This window comes from Sinocyclocheilus anshuiensis, unplaced genomic scaffold, assembly GCF_001515605.1.
Source record: "Sinocyclocheilus anshuiensis isolate Anshui unplaced genomic scaffold, SAMN03320099.WGS_v1.1 scaffold628, whole genome shotgun sequence".
Lineage (NCBI taxonomy): Eukaryota > Metazoa > Chordata > Actinopteri > Cypriniformes > Cyprinidae > Sinocyclocheilus > Sinocyclocheilus anshuiensis.
Window position 1 is genome coordinate 1,803,609 of NW_015555750.1, and position 18,735 is coordinate 1,822,343.

Sequence of the window (18,735 nt, forward strand, 5' to 3'; positions counted from 1 at the left end):
TCACATGCTTACCAATCACTAGCAGGGCCACGGACAATTTTCTTGGTGTGGAATCCAGTACTGAAGAGAAACCTAGCAGCGAGCTGTATACTAATCATAGCCATTTCTTCTGCTTCAGGCAAAAGATGGTCTTGACCTAAAAGCCACAAAAAAAAAAAAATCGTTAATGCTACAATGACTTTCATCATCCCCTGGAATACATTATTCTGCAGAAGCAACAATAGGAGTATGTGTAATGAGGAAAAAGGAAACCCATTTCCCAAACACACACACAAGTGAGCGGTTTAACTCACTTGCAACTATTTACGTTTTTACATTTTCTGAATGAATGTTAGTGAAGTTTTCTGCATATGCACACAGAGAATATCATGAGTGGGAAAAACAAAAAATTTATATATATATATATATATATAAAAATCATACTTCATAGCCAAAAATACCAAGAGCTTATATTAAGGCTCATAAGTGCATAGTTTCATGAAAGTATTACAAAGTAGTTTCCACAAAAATATGCATCACAACTGTTCAACTGCCAACATAAATGTGCGCGCAATACTAAATGTTTTATAAAGGATAATGCGAAAATCAAAACTGAAGTAATGGCTGCTGAAATACCGGCTGTGCCGTCACAAGAATAAATTACATTTTAAAATATATTAACATAGAAAAGTTATTTTAAATTGTAATATTTCACAATATTCCTTTAATAAATCAAATGAATGCTTGGTAATGTCTTGGTAAACACTTTCAAAAAAATTTTGGCCAACCCCAAACTTTCGACCCTACTTTAACTTCTCAAATGTTAGAAAACCAAATATAACTTAGCATTTAAAATTATTTAATCTTAAGATATTAACAATTTATTTTTAATATCAGGACAATATCAGGATTTCCCTCAAGATACAAGAAAGTCAAATTCTGTTTTTTATCAATTTATAAAAAAACAGATTGAAGAATGGATTCAAAATGAACAGCACGTTGCAGCCCTGATCCCATCTACAACAGGGGAGAATAGAGCAAGGTCAATGGCTGGATTTACCTGGAGGTGAGTTCAAGTAGACACCGTTACAGGTCAGCAGTTTCCTGATGAACTGGAAGTACTCCAAGCTGTACTGCATACGGTTGTGCATAAACTGCACATTTTGTTTGCGCACGCCACGTTCGATAGCAGAGGGCATCTTCACCTGGTGAGGTTTGCTGGTCACTGTAAGCTCAGTGATATATTTAACCAGCTCGCTGTCCTTGTCTAACGTGTCCATACGCTCATAAAAGAGGATGTAGGCATTCCACCAGCGCTTCTGTCGCCTGTAGGACATGCGTTTCATCATGTGGTCAAAGACCTCACCCATGTACTCTCCACCAAAGCACTGGTTCTTCATCTCCTCGTCATCGTCCATCTTGCACTCAGTGACATCTCCATCATCAAACTTATACCAACGGTTCCTTTCTCCCTCACCACCACCGCCGCCGTTCCTCTGAATGATGTAGGAGTAATAATGACCTCCACTAGCCTGGCCTGAGTGGACCAGCACTCCCACCAAACGATAACGAGAGCTGCAGGGGGGTTCCGGCTCTGACAGCTCATTCTGCTGGACCACCTGCTGCTAAGGACAGTTTCAAAACTTCAGCTATATAAAATATTCCCAAATGGCATTTATTTCAATTAGACAATTTGAAGACCAAAGAAAGACCATGTTGGTGTAATACCTGGTTCTCTGGGTGCACATCAGACCCCTCCAGCTTGGCTACTCCAGCTACTGTATAGGGCTCCATGTCTAACTCCCGTGGGAACTCAAAGTAATCATTGAACTTGATGGCACACTCTCGTTCCCAGTCATAATCGAAGCGTTTCAGCTGGATGGCCAGCACCGGAGGGAGCTTCTTAATGAGTAAACGCTTCACTGTGTCCACCTGTCATGTAGACAACCCCTTGAGCTTAGTGTTCTCTTAAACAACAACAAAAGACATCCTTAAGATAAAGACAGAACACACACCTTCTTGTTGCATTTTTCACAGTGGTAGGCATTTGCACCCTCAAGCAAGTCTCCTTTCACGTACTGCTCCATAGAATCGAGGAGATTTTGATGGTTTCTGATATCTACATTCAACGTCGTAAACGATTCCTCACATTCATATCTGAAAAGACAGTATGGAGTGTGTTACACTGACAAAAAGATCTACCAAGGCAAAAAAAAAAAAAACCCACAATATTAGATTTCCAATGTACCTGTGAGGACAGCCCTGACATATTTTCTGGTCAGCAAAAGAGCCACCCAGCACTTTGCTCAGCATGGCAGGGTGACCCAATGCTTTCAAAGCCTCATCTAAACTGTCTACCAGCGAGTTAAAGAACTCCAGGGCATCATGCTGCTCCCTCAGATTTACTGGTTCACCCCACAACCTGCAGAAAGAGGAAGAGACCGGTTTAGAGAATAGTGCCTTGTTCAGTAGTCTTAAAAGAAAGGTAAATTTACCGAAATTGCTTCCAGAATCCCCTAGGCACGTAGTATTGCAACCTGGAGGCAGCCAAGTGTCCAAAAATGACCTGCAACTGCCGAAGAACCCCAATGTTGTATTCCTTCCTGTCTTCCGACTTACTGAGAGAAGGTTTGTCTTCAAACTGGTGCTGATATCCAAATACTTCATCCCGGGGATCCACATTACTCTGCAAAATTAAAGCGAGACTTTCAATAAACTTCAATTGTTGTAAGCAACTTCAATCACATAATAATTTAAAGAAAACTTTTGTTAAAATGCCCTCAGCTCCAGGGATTGCCCACATGGCATATACACCCCAGAGATGGCTAAATTTGTCAGTCACTTGGTAGTGAGAAAGGATGATAGTCATCATTGGGCAGTTCATCCATTAAAAAGGTGCAATATAATTTCAATTTAATGACATTACCAGTCATCAGAAACTGAAAGCACAACCTCTCCAGAAACAATCCACTATGTGTGCTTCCAGAACAACAAGTGCAAGAGCTGTAAGCAGTGTTGCCAACTGCTTTCAATTGAAAGTAGCTAAAACTGGTAGCTAAATGTCACTAGATGACATCACAATGGCAAATTCACTGATCTATATAAAGATGAACGTAGATCAGTGGGCAAGATGAGAACTTAGATAAGGTTTGTCCAAGCAGTTGCTATTTTTGTCCCTAAACTTTTGAAACAAGTCTCAAAAGGGGTGGGGAAGTTGCTAAATCTAGCTACAAAGTAGCTAAATTGGCAACACTGGCTGTAAGCACTCTCTGGGTTAATAAAGCACACACCTGAGCTTAATTATACTGGGAAATGAGAAGCCACACCCCTCCACCTGAGCTTTTCCCTAGGCAATCCTACTCCCATTTTTATTCACTGTGATTGGTACAGGTGCTAATGGTCCATTGCAAATTTCCTTGGTTCAACATGCAATGTACCAGTGTTACTGTTAACTCAAACTATTATAATATATATATTGAAAAAAATATTAGATAAACATTTAAACAAGACAGATTTTTTTTTATGTAAGAATTACTAAGAATTTAAGTACTAAGAATACTAAAACAGGAATTAAAGCTAAACAATTTAAATCAAATTTAATTCTAAAAATATTAAAATAAAAGCAAATTCAAAACAATAATAAAAACTGTAACAGTACATAAATAATACTAAAACAACAGTTAAGCACTTTGAATCTTTTTTTAAACCAAAAGGTGGCTAAATTGCATTCACACTGTCCATTGAAAGTGAATTCAAACCTATAATGGGAAAAATATGGAATATCCCAAATGTAAAAATTAAGTAAACCTTGAGCATTTTGCGTTCACATTGCTCAATCTAAGTGAATCATACTGTGACCTCCTCCAGAGATATTTGTTTTGCTTTATAGTCCATTTTTATTTTGAAACACTCACATATAGAGCAAAATTCTCATGAACACAACGCAGTCTGAGACTCCGGAAATGAACAGTGTTAGGCAGTACCTCATTATCTTGCTTCTCGTCTCCAGACATATCATCATCCACCTCGCTGCCCGTGCCTTCAATGGCCAGGATGCCATTCCTGATGGGAGGAATCATGTAGAGCTGCTGGATCACTGAGTTCATGTAGCAAGTCGCACCTGCATTTTTCAGACCCACAAACCCCTTGGTGGGCCTTGGGCCAACTGGCGGTAAATATTCCCATTCTGTAAGTGGTTCACAACCTAAAGGTACATAAAAACCATTTATAAAAAAAAACAAGTAAATAACTATGCATCATGAAAACTGATGGGGTTGAGTGCACCATTTCTAGGAATCAGGAATCAACATTAGCACACACCTAAATAGTACATATCAGTTAGTGTGTCCACAATCTGCTTGAGATTTCGCACACATCCGACAGCAAGTGCAACCAGCAGTTCAAAGCCGGCATTGATGGTGGCTGGGGTGCTACACACAGGTATGGCCTGCTCAGTGGGGAATTCTCCACTCTTCATGTATTGCAAGTACACATTAGATGCTGGGAACAGGAAGTCATCCATTAACTCCTATAAGGAGTTCATGGGGGGGAAAAAAGGAAGACATCCGGCTCATTGCCAGCATTGGTCTGTGGAAGATCCAACATCACAAGCATAAATATTGAGTCATAAATAATATTCAGAATATTGAGTTCATAAATAATGAATACATAGCCAAGAACTAGCACCTTCTCATAGATCTTGCTGATCTCCTCATTAGAACTGAAGACGTGCTGAACCGAGCCGCAGCCAGAAGCCCAGACAATCTTCTGAACTGCTCGAATGACACAGATATCTGGGATGTACTTGGAGGCCTGGAAAAAGTTCTGGGTACAGGAAGAGAAGGACAAACTAAGAAAACTGAGCCTGAAACATGAGGTGTTTCCTCAGTTATTTCCTTTGTACATCTCGTTTGTCACACGCAAAGCAAAAGAGGTTTAATCAAAAACACTTTTGATCATTACAGACATTTAAAGATAGCTAAGGACACTTATTTGAACAATGCAAACAAACCAGTTTATGTAGGCAACGTTTGTGTGGTGTTGTATAACATACCTCATCCGAGATCTGTTGGGCGAGGCGGATGGCCACGTTCCGCAGCATGCACTCGGCTGAGGGGTTTGGGATATTCTGCAAGGCGTTCTGTAGCACTAGAGCCTGGTCATGTGTGGTCTGGTTGATCTATGAACGAATAAGAAAAAAGGTGTTATCTTGCAGATTCATGCTAGGTCTCTATTATGTACAGTAAAGCAAGAAAGAGAGCTAGAAAACAGACAATAACTACCATTCAAAAGCTGGAGCTCAAAAAGATTGAATGTTTTTGAAAAAATCTCTTCTCACCAAGGCTGCATTTATTTGAAAAAATACGGTAAAAACGGTAATCTTGTGAAGTTATTACAGTTTAAAATAACTTTTCTATTTTAATATATTTTAAAATGTAATTATTGTGATGGCAAAGCAGTCACACAATCCTTCAGATATCTTTTCAATATGCTTTTTTTTCATGCTCAAGATACATTTTTGATCATGAATGTTTAAAACAGTTGTGCTGCTTAATATTTTTTGGAAACAAATATTAACATGTATGGGATAATTTTTTTTCAGGATTCTTTGACTTCTTTTTTGAATAGAAAGCTCAAAAGAACAGAATTTATTTTAACTAGAAATCTTGGATAACATAAATGTCTTTACTGTCACTTTTGATCAATTTAATGCATTCCAGGTAAATAAAAAGTATTAATTTCTTTTAAAAAAAATTACTGACCCCAAAATTTTGTACAATAGCCCAAAAACCCTGTCTGTACAAAGTTGTAATCTGTGAAGCACAGTTTAAATGCAGCAAACTCTACCCAACACTGGTAAAAACTTGAAATCATGTTTGTTTGGTTTTTTGTACCGAAACATTCAGTGCTTTAACAAAAAATATAGCTTCACATTTCAGCTTGTGATGCAGTCAAAATCATGGTCAGTGGTATTTTCCAACCCTATTAGTCATACAAATACTGTTCCATTACTGTTCCATTCCATTGCACAGAAACATAATCAAACACAGTCAAATAAAGAGAAAATTGCATAATCAAACTACATTTAACTTTCCCCTTTCTCATGGTTATTACTCCCTTCATGTAAACGCTTCTGGAGTCTGTGTGAGTGTTTCCTCACAAGACACTGTACACCCTTGACATTTGTGGAGCTACATAGGGCAAGCCAGCCTGTTTCTAATGATTGATGAATGTCAGGGAGGCTGAAAGGTTACGGTCTCAAACAGAAATTAAACCTTCAGTGCTGAACCTATAAAATTCACTCAGAAAAAAAAAATACTTCACTTACTTCCTTGCAGTGCTTCAAACAGAATTGTGTTTTTGCAGTATGCAAACTTTACTATCCCATCCCCCCATAATTGGTCCTAACTACAGACTAGAGCTGTGCCAGATGCACTTTTATGAGATGAGGTACTGGACAAAAGTGTAAAGCGAAGCACACAAGTGAACGCAGGTTCACTTTTTCTCCCCAAGACGCCAAGTCTTTCTCTTAAATTGTGGTCCTTATAAAATTACAAGATTGATTTTTTTTAATAAACTGAGGGTCTAAGTTTTGGACCTTTTCTGTAAAGTAAATTTCACTGAAGGTATTGTGCTTATACTTTTGCAAGACTTCCTTGAAGGGAACAGTTGAGAGCTAAAGCAAGGGCAACTTACAGGCGACACAGGGATAGTCCCCTCCGCCACAGGCTGGCAGGCCTCCGCCACAGCCTTCACATGGCCAAAGCCTACAGCTGTGAGCAGCAGTTTGGCTATTTTTAGTGCGTTGAGATAAGCTCCCCGCCGGGTCTCCATGTCAGCATTTGGCAGGAAGTTATTTCTGGTGAGCATGCTCAAAACCAGGGGCAGGCCACCACTCTTCAAGAAGTTGTACTGGAAGTCACTTGCATCCTCACCCAACGTCCCACTGGCGGGCATGAGCAAGGCGTATACCACCTGAGACACACAGAAACATTGCGTATATCAAAGAATGATGCCACACAGAAAAGCCTTTAGGGCAGTGTTACTGTGCCCATTTTTGCTCATTCAATTAAAATATAAATATAAATTATTATTATTATGAAAATTATATTATATTATTATGAAAATGAAAAAAAAACTCCTAAACTGAAATAAAAATACAAATAAAGCTAAATAATAAACTATATTTTTGTAATATTTTAAACATTATATTTGTAGCCCCTTTTGTGTTTTTCAGTACTCTTAATGTGTTCAACTGTTTGCATTACATTTTTGTCTTATGCACACTAATTATCTGAACATACTATAGAACATACTATAATACTAGAACATAACCAGCTGTGCTTCTATGCTTGGCTAGTTTCATAAAATATTTTCATACTGAGAACCAAACAAACCTCTATCAAGTAAAGCACTTGAGATGGTGATGGTCCAAAGAAACGTGAATCCAATGTGGGGCTAAGGCTGTTTTCACCGAGTTTGGCGTGATCCAGACAGACGGCTCGCAGGTTTTCCACTGTGGTGTTATCTGAAAGGCAACAACAGTGAGTAATGAATAGAGACGGCAGATTGGTGCAGCTAGATGTCTCAAACACATCTAATGAAGCATATAGAGCACCTGGAGGCATGAGCTTCATTAGAACACGAGCTCCATCCCGCAGGAGAGGCATGTTGAGATTACAGCCCAAGTCTGCAACTTGCCAGAGGAAAGAGATGTAGCGCAGGTGCAGGGACATTATCTGAAGACAATAAGAATCAGAGGTTACACTTAAAATTGCCAAACGCAAAACATTAAAGGCAGTTATATTAAATGCAGTAATAAATGTAATGCAAAATCCAAATGGGGGGAGGGGGGCTTCTACAGATCTCTCAGCAAAGCACCACGGGTGGATATGCACAATTTATCAACACAGCTTCTGTGAAGATATTTTTCATGACCATAGATGCACTCCCCTTTCAACAAAACAACCGTTTGGCTCAATTATGGCACAATGCTCACCACGCCAGGTAGACAGCTCTCCACTTCAGGGTTTGGCCCATCACTGTAGTGATTGCCATGGTTCCCAGGGGAGCCAGTGGAGGAGTCTGAGGAGCTGTCTGGACTGGAAGGCATATTGGCGCTGACCTGGGTGAGCTTGGCTGTGATGAGCTAGAGAAGAAAAAAAAAAACAAGCACTCTCATAAACTATAACATATCCTGTTCAAAAGTGCTGTTAAATGTAAGACAAAAGTTATGTGTGTGAAATGCCCTATTGAGTAAATTGAGAAAACACAGCCAAGCAGATGCCTACAGTTTTATCTTTGAGGTTTAGCTGCCCGATTAGCTTCCTGTCATCTGCTGGGTCTATGATCTCTCCCCCGATAAACAGCTCAATCTTGGTGTGCGTGCTGTTGGCCTTTATTCGGTTCAGAATGCAACGTCGTACAGAACCAATCGTGTCGTTGGTATGTGACCAAATTTCCAGATCATCAACTTGTCGGCCTTGGTTTGGGAAACGCACAACTAGCGTGATATGCTTTCCTCGGAAAGCCCTTAAAGAGAAAAAAATCAATTAAATAGAGTTTATTAGAATCTGGCCGTCATAGACAAGCAAAAAATACACATTTGTTGAGTTACTTTATGACAGGTTTGAATGGGTCTACCTGGACATGGGCAGGATGGTCCTCTCCTCATGGTAGTCACCGTCACACTCGGTTATATACTCCCTGAGCACAGTCAGCACTCTTACCATGCGGATGGCCTCCTGTCTGGCACAGTTAATGCTGTCTTTATCTCCGTCCAGCACACACAGAGTGTCGTAAGAGGCTTTGAGCCGATCAAAGCAAGACTGAATAAAATCCTCATGGATCTCTACCTGCAAACAGTCATATGACACATTTTAAAAACAAACTCAAAAGCACTCCGACATCTATTACAGCAAGTGATATGCTTTTTCGCTGTATTATTACCTGATTAGCTTGTAGTTTTGGTCCGAGGTTTGTATAAATCTCTTTAAGCAAGTCAATTGCTCGGCTAGCAATATCATCACTTCCTTGAATCACAACCTGTTAGAGAAAAAATAAGGAAAATAGATGGTTTGAACTCAGGCTGACATTTAGGATTTGGCTAAATTTAACCTCATTTAGCTTAAAGGGGTCCTATTATGCTTTTTCAACATTAGTTTGTCTGTAACGTGGCTGTTTGAGCATAAAAAAGATCTGCAAAGTTACAAAGCTCAAAGTCCACTTCAAAAGGAGATATTTTATTTAAAAGAAATCACTTTTCAAAAACTACAACGAACGACTTGTTTGGACTACAACGCATATTTTCCGGGATTTTTGATATCACAAATATCGACGAATGGGACGAGACCTGCTTGAGCTACACTAGAGAAGGCAACGAGTGTCATCACTATGTCGGAGACACGCTAGCTTTCCCAAGGCAGACGAACTTAGAGTGGTTATAATCATCCGGGTTTAAATTGTGCTGAAATTGATTTGATATTGATGCAATATTTACACTGAAGCTCGCAGGCGGCTATGGTAAGGGCAATGACATTTCCCGACCAGGCGTCAAGTGGAGCCAATCACAACACACACTGGCCCAGCTAACCAATCGCAGCACATTTCGTATTTCAGAAGGCGGGCCTTCATTTGATAAAGGAACTATTCGAGCCATTCATGCCAGACTGGGGAGAGTGTTGTAATAATGTAAAATGTGTTTTTTCGAACAACCTAGTATGAGAGCCTGTTCTAGTACACCCCCAAAACAAAATCAAGACTTTGTAAAAGAGCATAATAGGACCTTTAAAAATACTACTAGTGATATTACAACAACATAACGGTGATGCCACCCAAAAATACCAAAAGTTCCATTTAAGGGCAAATTTTCAACTTTGCTACTTGACATTTTGTTACAGTACATTGACTTATTTCAAAATAACCAACGGACTAAAAACGAAGGCCTTTCAGACAGGTAATATCCCACAACAAAGCAGCTTTGAACATACCAATGAAGATCCAACAGCTCTAACTGAATCTTACCCTCCACAGGTAATCCAGCCCTATCAGCTCCAAGTCATCCATCATGTATGCCCGGCGTTTTGCCACCAGTTTGCCCTCCCTGCAGTTGACAGCCTTGAAGAATCGTTCAAAGCATTTCATCCCATTCTCTGTCAGCAGTGAGGGGTCAAGCTGCAGTACGTTGTTCTCAAAAAAGTCCTTGTTGATGTCAGGGTCAAGGTCGGGTTCGTCGCCCATGAGTTTGGAGTACCATTTGAAGCAGGCCTCCCGATCACACAAGAACACTGCATTCTCCGCCAGGCACTTCCAGATCTGCTTAGCCTGAGGTGCGCACAGCCAGAGTTGCCCATCTTTCAGTAAGAACCTGAAGGACGAGGATATTTAGTGATTTGTTATTTAGGGAGTCTTTAGAGAGTCTAAGAACTAGTCGTTTTCATAATAGACCTTGTGGTGCAGAGCAAATCCATTTGATGTCAGAGCTTGACAGGTGTGAAAGCCGTTTTCTGAAATTAGGTGCACACCAAGAAACTGTCTGTTCCTTGGTGTACAATAAATTTGCCAATGATGACAAATAACTTGCCTTTAATATTATAATAGTCTAGTACACACAGAACATTCTGTTTGGGTTTAGTTGTAGTAATAAAATCAAAGGGATAGAAACGTAAAAAGGTGAAGTGAAAAACACTTTCCATTTGTGGAACCTTCGTCGCCTAGCTACAGTGATAAACAGCTTATTCTGGTACACGCTGTGATACTCCGGTTCATGACAAAAATGAGTAGCGTTTGGAGCCAAATCTCCAAAAAGAGAAAAGGATGGAATTGAATTTGGATTCTGCAATCTATGCAGTGTAAAGGAAGGTTGCTTGTAAAGTATAAATACCTCAAGAAATTAAGCCGCTCCTGGACCTCCTGAACATGACTATACCGACTTCCTGGCCTAACCGTCTGGGGATCAAAGCCTGTATGCTCTGATAAAACATAAAAAGTTAGCACTGGTAAATGTTTAACATGGGCATAAAACAAAACAAAACAAAAATGAAAATATATGTTAAAGGGGTCATGATATGCAGATTCAGATTTTTATATTATGCATTTTGTACCAAAAAAGTCCAAAATTTATAAAAACAATCATTTTCCATCCTCATTTTCACTCTCTGATGAAAAACAGAGACGTGAAATGGGCATTACCTCTTGTAGAAATCGAAGTAAATACCCACTGTTGAGATTTGCTAACTTCACCGAACCGTAACCATGATTTGCATTTGATACTCGGGATGGCAAGCATTTTGATAGAGCTGTATATATGTTTGTATATGATGCATATTAAGATGCGTGTCAAGGAGAATCGCGATGCCACAATTCTCTCGATTTCAAATATGGGCGTTTCAAAATGGGTAGAAAAAAATAATTCGTATTTAGTTCTGAAACTTACAGAACTTATGTATTTTAGTAGAGTAACCTCTTATATGTGTAAATAGCTAGCACATTTTGATTCTCCATTTCATAACCCCTTTTAATGAATAACGCATGAAGAGGTATGTCCATATATACAAACAGTGTTAGCCTCACAAACCTTTTGAGAACTGCCTCATATTCTCCATGTATGCAGACAGGTTCTCTGCTACAAGAGTGACCAGTGCATGGTTGTGCTGCAGTTGGTTGATTAGGTCATGTCGATAGAAGACATGTGGGCTCCGCTGCGTTTGACTGTAAAGAAAGACACATGACTGAGTTAACCATTCCATTTATATATCTCCATTATATTGCAAGTTCAACTAAATTGTATGAAAATGGGCTTTTTAGGTATATAGAAACAGAATGTTCCTCCGTCCCTAATTGAAAGCTTAAATTCACATTAAAGAAGCATTATCCTGAGACGCCATCAAAGCAAAGGCAGAAAAAGAATTATTCATCACATTAAACTCATTGCATAAGGTGTGGGAAAGTATTGGAAAATGTGAGTTCAGCTTTCTGCAATTTTATTTTCTCCAATGGACTCACACGTTTAAAGCATCCCGAAGGAAGAGTGCACTCAATCGAAACCATATACCAAGAGTATGCATTTGTACATTTATGAAACGTAACCCAAAGCAGCACTCTTACTTTAAGAAGCTTTATACGCATGAACCTCGTCCATGGGCACTGATTGGTGATTTGATTAGATGGTGCAGGGCACACCAAGCAGATTTTCATAAATTACAGATTTACTGAAATCCAAAAGCAAACTTCAGCTTTAAAATTATTTATAATAACAAAAATAATAATAATGATAATATTTCCCAAAATTAGCTGTCCACTTACCCCTCTAAGCTCTTTAGTAAGTTAATAGGTATTTTCTTTCTGAAAAACAACAGGGATGTATACGATACATTTTCTACATTTACATGCTCTTCCTAAAATGTGTGGGTCATTTTCATGTAAATATTCCTTGAATATGAGCAAAAATGTCTTTTTGTTCATTTAAATTTTTGTGTACTAAAACAAGTATAGATGCAATTGATGGTTAAAGATGGTTGAGTCGAGTTGCATTACCTTAAATTCTGGGGGGCTTCTCCAAAGAGGCTACAGATCTCCCGTATTTGCTTCAGTGCAGGAATCACCCATTTGTCATTAGTTCTTAATTCTTCTATGAATCTGTCTATCCACTGCATCTTTTGTGTGTCCCTGTCCTACAGCAGAACAAAAACACTGTCTTTAATTCAATGACCTCAACTTTTTTTACTCCCCCCTCATGTTGTTCCAAGCAACCAAAACATCTAAGAAAATGACTTTGTTTAGCATGGAAGAAGGAAATTCAGTCAATTTTACAGTTTTAATTTGAAAGTGAACTACTTAAAGCTGACAGGGTACCTGGGAGCAGCTATAGTCCAAAATTTTGATATGAGCACTAAGGGCCTGGTCCATGATATCCACAGGAACATCATCACTATGGGCCAAATTCCACAGCAGATTGAGCACTTTGTGAGCCATCACACCATCCTTGTCATCCTCTGCCAGTCGACGAATCAATTCCAGTAACTTCTCTCTCTGCTTTTTACTTGCATTTGTCCAGCTCTCCTATAAACCATAAAATGATTCCATTGAGGACAGAGATTCTGTAATCGGTTGGAATGCTAGTAAGGCACATACAGAAATGCTGAGTCCTAATGAAACACCTATAAATGCATGGTCTCTACAGTAAGACAATACTTTTATTAAATGTTTTAAAAAATTGTAATCGTCAGTTCATTATGAATAACCTTGAAGCAGTCAAAGAGATGGTCCAGCTGTTCAGGTGAGAAATCCCACGCCAGCTTTGCAAGGAGATCATGAACATTCTTGACAATAGCCTCATGTTTCCCAGCCTGAGGATATAGATACCATTATTACATTTACAAGTTGCTGCAAAGTTTACTAATGAAGCAGAAATCCTAGAAGGGCTGCCAAAGTTAACGTGTTAACAAATTAACTTAATTTAACATTATTATGTTTACTGGTTAATAGTATCTGATTGGTAAAATTGTAGATATTGTATGGCTTCGCATGAATATCCAAGAAGAAAGTTTAAGAAAAATGTAAGAATGACAAAATCCTATGATTAATCACTTCAAAATATAAATTATAAAAAATATATATTAATCGAACAGAAACTTAAAGGAACACTCCACTATTTTTGAAAATAGGCTCATTTTCCCAATCCCCTTAGAGTTAAACAGTTGAGTTTTAACGTTTTCGAATCCATTCAGCCGATCTCCAGGTCTGGCGGTAGCAATTTTGGCTGTAGCTTAGCATAGATCATTGAATCTGATTAGACCGTTAGCATCTCGCTCAAAAATGACTTCCGTCAACATTGCCTCACCTGAGCTGCCCAGATGTTGTCCAGGTCCTGAAGCGTTAGGGCCTTTTCTTTGATGACAAATCGCAGGATCTTCTCCAGTTTCTCCACATACTGTGGCTGATGAAGGCTGTCTCGCAGCACAATAGACAAAATATTGTTCTGCTGAATCCATTCCTGTGGGAAACAAATGCATATTAGCTAATGTGAAGATACAGATCAAAGGCTTTATTTCGACTGCCTCCAAGCTTTTCACAAACATAAATAACACACCAAGTTTTGTTAACGTTCAATGATAATAACAGGAGAATGTTACAAGCTTTGTCATGCAAATTATTTGGTTAAGCACTGCAGCATGACTTACTGCCATGCGTTCTGCCGTCAGCCACTCTTCCTCTTCAGCATTGCCATGACGATGCGTGTAGTAGGAAACACTTGAAATCACCTTGTTTACTTCATTTAGTGCATTCATTTTGCCATTAAAAGAAGAAATCTGCAATAACCTGTAACGAAAAAATGTCAATAATCAATAACAATCATTTAACGTGCCGCATAATGTCTTAAAACTAGTTTTAGCAGATGTTCAGCTCACCTAAGAATCATTTTTAACCTAAATATCTCTAAATTCTTCACTGTTTCTTCTTGTCCTGGTACTCGAGAAGCCAGGTTCTTCAAAGATTTGATTATCATAGACAGGGCATCGTTTTTGGCTTCATTCTTTGCTTCCTTTTTCAATTCCTCATCGGTGAGGTTTTCTAGAAACTGGGGAACCATTTCTATGATGGGAAGGAAGTACTTCTTCACCGTTTGCAAAGTGAGAAACTCATAGCACTGTCCAAAAGGCCTGTAAAACAAACAAGTGAGTCAAACTTTACAAAGAAAAAAATCCAGGTTCTGGGCAAATTAGTTAAATATGTTTGATCGTTCTTACTTAATGAGTGCAGCGATGATCTGAACATTCAGAGCTTGGCTGCTCATGAATCGATCGTGCAGAATTTGAAACCCGTTTAACGTGCCAAATTTGTTTATTAAGTCCACCAACCAGCCCTGCAGCAAACAAATAAACAGGAAGTTTTCATTGAACAGAGTAGTTAATACATAAAACATCTTTGGATCTAACATCATAAAATTAACATAAAGGTTCAAATATATACGAATGCATAAGAAAAAAAAGTGTATATTTTAGGTGATGTGCGACTAGTAATGAATTTCAATATTTCTTAAATTAAATTCTTCTTAAAAGTCTGGCACAAACACCCTCTCACCTTAGGAGAGCGAGGGTCAGGTGGACGGGCAAAAAGCTCATCCTCAGCTAGCTGAACCCCAGCAGGCATCGTCTCAGAGGGCCGAGTACCATTGTAGATGTGGAACTTACAGTGGGGGTTGGTGGCCATTGCCAAGAGTTCTAGCAGAGGGAACCAGTCCTGAGAGAGCTTGGTCACACACAGCTCCACCAGTCGGTGGGCGTTATTAATGATGCACCGCTGCCAAGAGAATGAGACACAGATTGACATCCTAGAAGCATTGAGTATGTTTTGGGTTTAAAATACACTGAAATGCAAGGGTAGTTCATGCACTTTGATTTACAGTGAGTAGGAAGTCTTAAAATGTAAAAAAGAAAAAAAAAAGATCTATATTTGCAGTGCCATTGAAGCGGATCCTAGAGCAGCCTTGGAAGAGCTAAAACGAGCCTCATACGAGAGCGATGACTCAGTGCTGTGTCCTAATACTGCCTCTGTTTTACTGAAAGGAGCTCTTTGATCAAAGCTTTGGCATTTCAATCAACCAGACAAATAAGATAAAGGCAACCAAAATAACATTACGTTTCTTCACAGTCGCCCAAAGAAGTAATCAATTCTTGAGAGGACAGACCTGACAGACAAATGGTTAGTAAAACCCTTTAATGTGCAAACAAAAAGACAAAATGTGCTGCTGAAATGGAAGAAATTATGAAAATGGCACCATCAAGCAGGTTGCAGGACTTACATGGATCTCAAATTTCCATCCACTAACAGCCTCATCTGTCAGTATTTTCGTAAAGGATATTGTCAAGCCATCTCTGAAAAACCTCTGGCATGCTTCACACTTAACATCAAGTCCTGGAGACAGAAATGAAAGAAAAACCTATCAGAGGCTGACATTTACACAGGCTGAAGAATTCCTTCAAGAGCAAAAGTGAAAGCTTAAGATGACGCAGATAAAGGTAAAACTGCTTCTGCTACTTCTTAGTAGAACAATTAATTAAAACAACAAGAATAATATTAAATGATGAACAAGATCCAAAAATAAAGCATTACCTTTTTTACAAAGATCTATAGCAGCTTCAAGAAGAACTTCTAATTCACCCTTTGGTAAAACTGGAACGACCCAGCGTGGTCTGTACATCAAAAGAAAAAACATAATTAATCAACATAATACATCACTGATCTCATTATCAGCGAATAACAGCCTAAATAAATGTCTTTCATATCAATATCCTTGTAGTTCATCTGCAGTGCTTCTGATTTAATTATAAACATAATTCAACCAAATATAGGATACGAGCCCTAACCTGTTGATCATGTCATCCAGCTTGGCCAGTTCTGTGTGGGGGAAAGCTGGCTCTTCCTCCTCCAGGGGTGTGGTACAGTCCCCCTGACCCTGGTCATCTGGTAGGCTCACTGGGGAGTTTTCGTTGGATGAGTTGGGAGAGGATGTCTGCCATGCAAACAGTTCACAGGTTAAGAAAGTATGTGAATCAGATATGAAGATAACATTCAAGGTCATTACTATAAACATGGAGAGCACTATTAAGTGGCCTCATAAAACAAAGTCTGCCACATAGGCTGTAAATGATGACGTGAAAAGATATTCGTAACATTTAATTTCTGTAAAGCACTGTATTTACAACTTGATTGGACCATTAATTGTATGCAATGATATTATCACTAAATGTTGTGCCCTCCCCCGCCTGGCCTTGGTCACAAAGTTCGAAAAAAAACAAAAAACATTTTGATGCAATATTATGAAAAAAGGGAATTCTCTGCTGTTCAAAAGTTCAGAATCAATATAAGATTTTATTTTTAAAGAAATTAATACAAATTTATTCATTTAGTCAGCAAGGTCAGAATTGATTAAAGTTTCAGTAAAGACTCTTACATTGTAAGAATAAAAAAAAAATCTGTTAAATGTTGTTCTTTTGACATTTCTATTTAAAGAATCCTGAAAAAAAAAAAAACGTCCAGAAAAATATTAAGCAGCTCTGTTAGTAAAAGGTCGATTTTAATTCCGAGACTATTCATGGTAAAATAGGGTTAAAAAAAAAATATATATATAATCAAATTAAAAAAGGGACAGACAAACAGCATAAATCATTTAAATACTGAGAAATAACATTTATATAATTTTTTAGGTATACCCGAGATAAAAAAAATAAAAATCTAGATGTTCTCCTGTTAGCACTTTATGTGGTATAATTGACAGTAAAAAACAAGAAAGCCGTACTCAACAAGCGTAAACCACCTTAATGATTCATGTATCTTAGTGACGGGATAATCCTTCAAATAAGCAAACATAAAATATGTATCCATGTAAGGGATTAAGAGAATGAAAGAGAAAGCGCAAGGAAGATAAAGCAGCTTTAAGATGCTTCGAGTCAGTTTCCTGTGCCGTGTCAATGGATGCATGTGGGCTGGAGCTCTGCATGTAGAGCTGAATGGAGCCTGAGGAACTTGGGAAATGTGGGGGTGTGCTGGAAAAGGCTCCTTCTGCTTGGCTGACCTACATAGCCAGTTTGCTTCTTATGTCTAGGCGCTACAAATTTCTAACCAACTGGTGTGCTTTTCTCTGCCAGGCGTCTCATCCTCATTGATTCCTGCCTTTTAACATGCGCTCGGTGAGCACAGGTGTAATGGATAACACTGCTGCAGTCTATCCCTGGAGAACATAACAATTGCCCTCTGCAACATAATCAAAGGGAGCCTCTCGTCTTTTCTTTGGTCATAATGCTGGGGTGTCAGGTTTTTGACCACAAATGCATTAAACCATTGTTAAAACGTTATTCAATCGGAAACACTATAAAGACAGAGATACACTTGCTTCTGTGAAATCCAAATTCTCAGTAAGACCTCTCAAAAGACATCACCCTCTCTGAAAATAAATTTAGATATTCTCTCATCATTTTGTTGTCAAAATGTCAAGCTTCAAAAAAGAATGAACAGATTCCATTTAGGCTTTTATTTACATATATACACTAATCAACACACGTACATAAAGCACATAAAATATGGTAAACAGAAGTTGAAACATGCTTGTCTGACATGTGACAACCAATTAACTTTCTTCTCTCATTAAGTACACATGGTTGAGCCTCTATTTACCACATTTGTAAAGGAGAAATGACAGAGTATATATAAAAAATTATGGAGTATATTAAAATATCTCCATTTATTGGGTGAACCATCCCTTTAATGTCTCACTAAGCTAGACTATCTGCATAATGTATGGTCAACTTCACAGCATTTTCTTTACCACACAATTAGAAAATAAGAGCAATCTGAGAGTGATGCAAAAGCAAACACAATCTGTGGTTTAGTGGCAGGTAAACCTGAAATCAATAATATTACAATATGAGGCCGATAAGCAATAATGTAATTCAAATAATGATGCAACAGAATGCTGTGAACAACTGTCAGTCATCACTTTAAAAAAACTCATGGAAAATGTGTGTACATTTTGTGATCAAAGTGTCTATCTGTCCAAAAAAGTACTGGTTATTTCACAGACATAACTAAGAAAATACCAAAAACTCCTTGCTTTTAGTAGTAGTACAAGCAATACAATTACAGGAATGCTAAATTCAATTAATTATTACAAAGAATTCAGAAATAAGCTTATGTTTATCTCTTACTTAACCAAATTTTTGATGATACAGGAGAGGTGTTTTTTTTGGATCGTTCTAC

The 18,735-nt window shown here is 38.4% G+C and overlaps 1 protein-coding gene across 1 annotated transcript in view; it reads right to left on the reverse strand.

The window, feature by feature from the left end:
- usp9 (ubiquitin specific peptidase 9) overlaps positions 1-18,735 on the reverse strand; it is a 30,546-nt gene that overhangs the window by 5,683 nt on the left and 6,128 nt on the right. Inside the window, exons 3-34 of the mRNA XM_016467350.1 lie at positions 16,347-16,492; positions 16,093-16,172; positions 15,782-15,894; positions 15,061-15,279; positions 14,727-14,842; positions 14,388-14,639; positions 14,160-14,298; positions 13,820-13,972; positions 13,221-13,325; positions 12,832-13,038; positions 12,514-12,650; positions 11,555-11,688; positions 10,862-10,949; positions 10,003-10,345; positions 8,929-9,024; positions 8,623-8,834; positions 8,271-8,511; positions 7,979-8,128; positions 7,598-7,718; positions 7,377-7,507; positions 6,676-6,954; positions 5,033-5,158; positions 4,666-4,803; positions 4,543-4,566; positions 4,300-4,507; positions 3,963-4,183; positions 2,475-2,665; positions 2,228-2,401; positions 1,995-2,136; positions 1,708-1,911; positions 1,040-1,604; positions 13-136 (exon numbers count right to left, since the gene is read on the reverse strand). Of these exons, the coding sequence (XP_016322836.1) occupies positions 13-136; positions 1,040-1,604; positions 1,708-1,911; positions 1,995-2,136; positions 2,228-2,401; positions 2,475-2,665; positions 3,963-4,183; positions 4,300-4,507; positions 4,543-4,566; positions 4,666-4,803; positions 5,033-5,158; positions 6,676-6,954; positions 7,377-7,507; positions 7,598-7,718; positions 7,979-8,128; positions 8,271-8,511; positions 8,623-8,834; positions 8,929-9,024; positions 10,003-10,345; positions 10,862-10,949; positions 11,555-11,688; positions 12,514-12,650; positions 12,832-13,038; positions 13,221-13,325; positions 13,820-13,972; positions 14,160-14,298; positions 14,388-14,639; positions 14,727-14,842; positions 15,061-15,279; positions 15,782-15,894; positions 16,093-16,172; positions 16,347-16,492 (5,579 nt within the window). The remainder of the gene's footprint in view (positions 1-12; positions 137-1,039; positions 1,605-1,707; positions 1,912-1,994; positions 2,137-2,227; positions 2,402-2,474; positions 2,666-3,962; positions 4,184-4,299; positions 4,508-4,542; positions 4,567-4,665; positions 4,804-5,032; positions 5,159-6,675; positions 6,955-7,376; positions 7,508-7,597; positions 7,719-7,978; positions 8,129-8,270; positions 8,512-8,622; positions 8,835-8,928; positions 9,025-10,002; positions 10,346-10,861; positions 10,950-11,554; positions 11,689-12,513; positions 12,651-12,831; positions 13,039-13,220; positions 13,326-13,819; positions 13,973-14,159; positions 14,299-14,387; positions 14,640-14,726; positions 14,843-15,060; positions 15,280-15,781; positions 15,895-16,092; positions 16,173-16,346; positions 16,493-18,735) is intronic.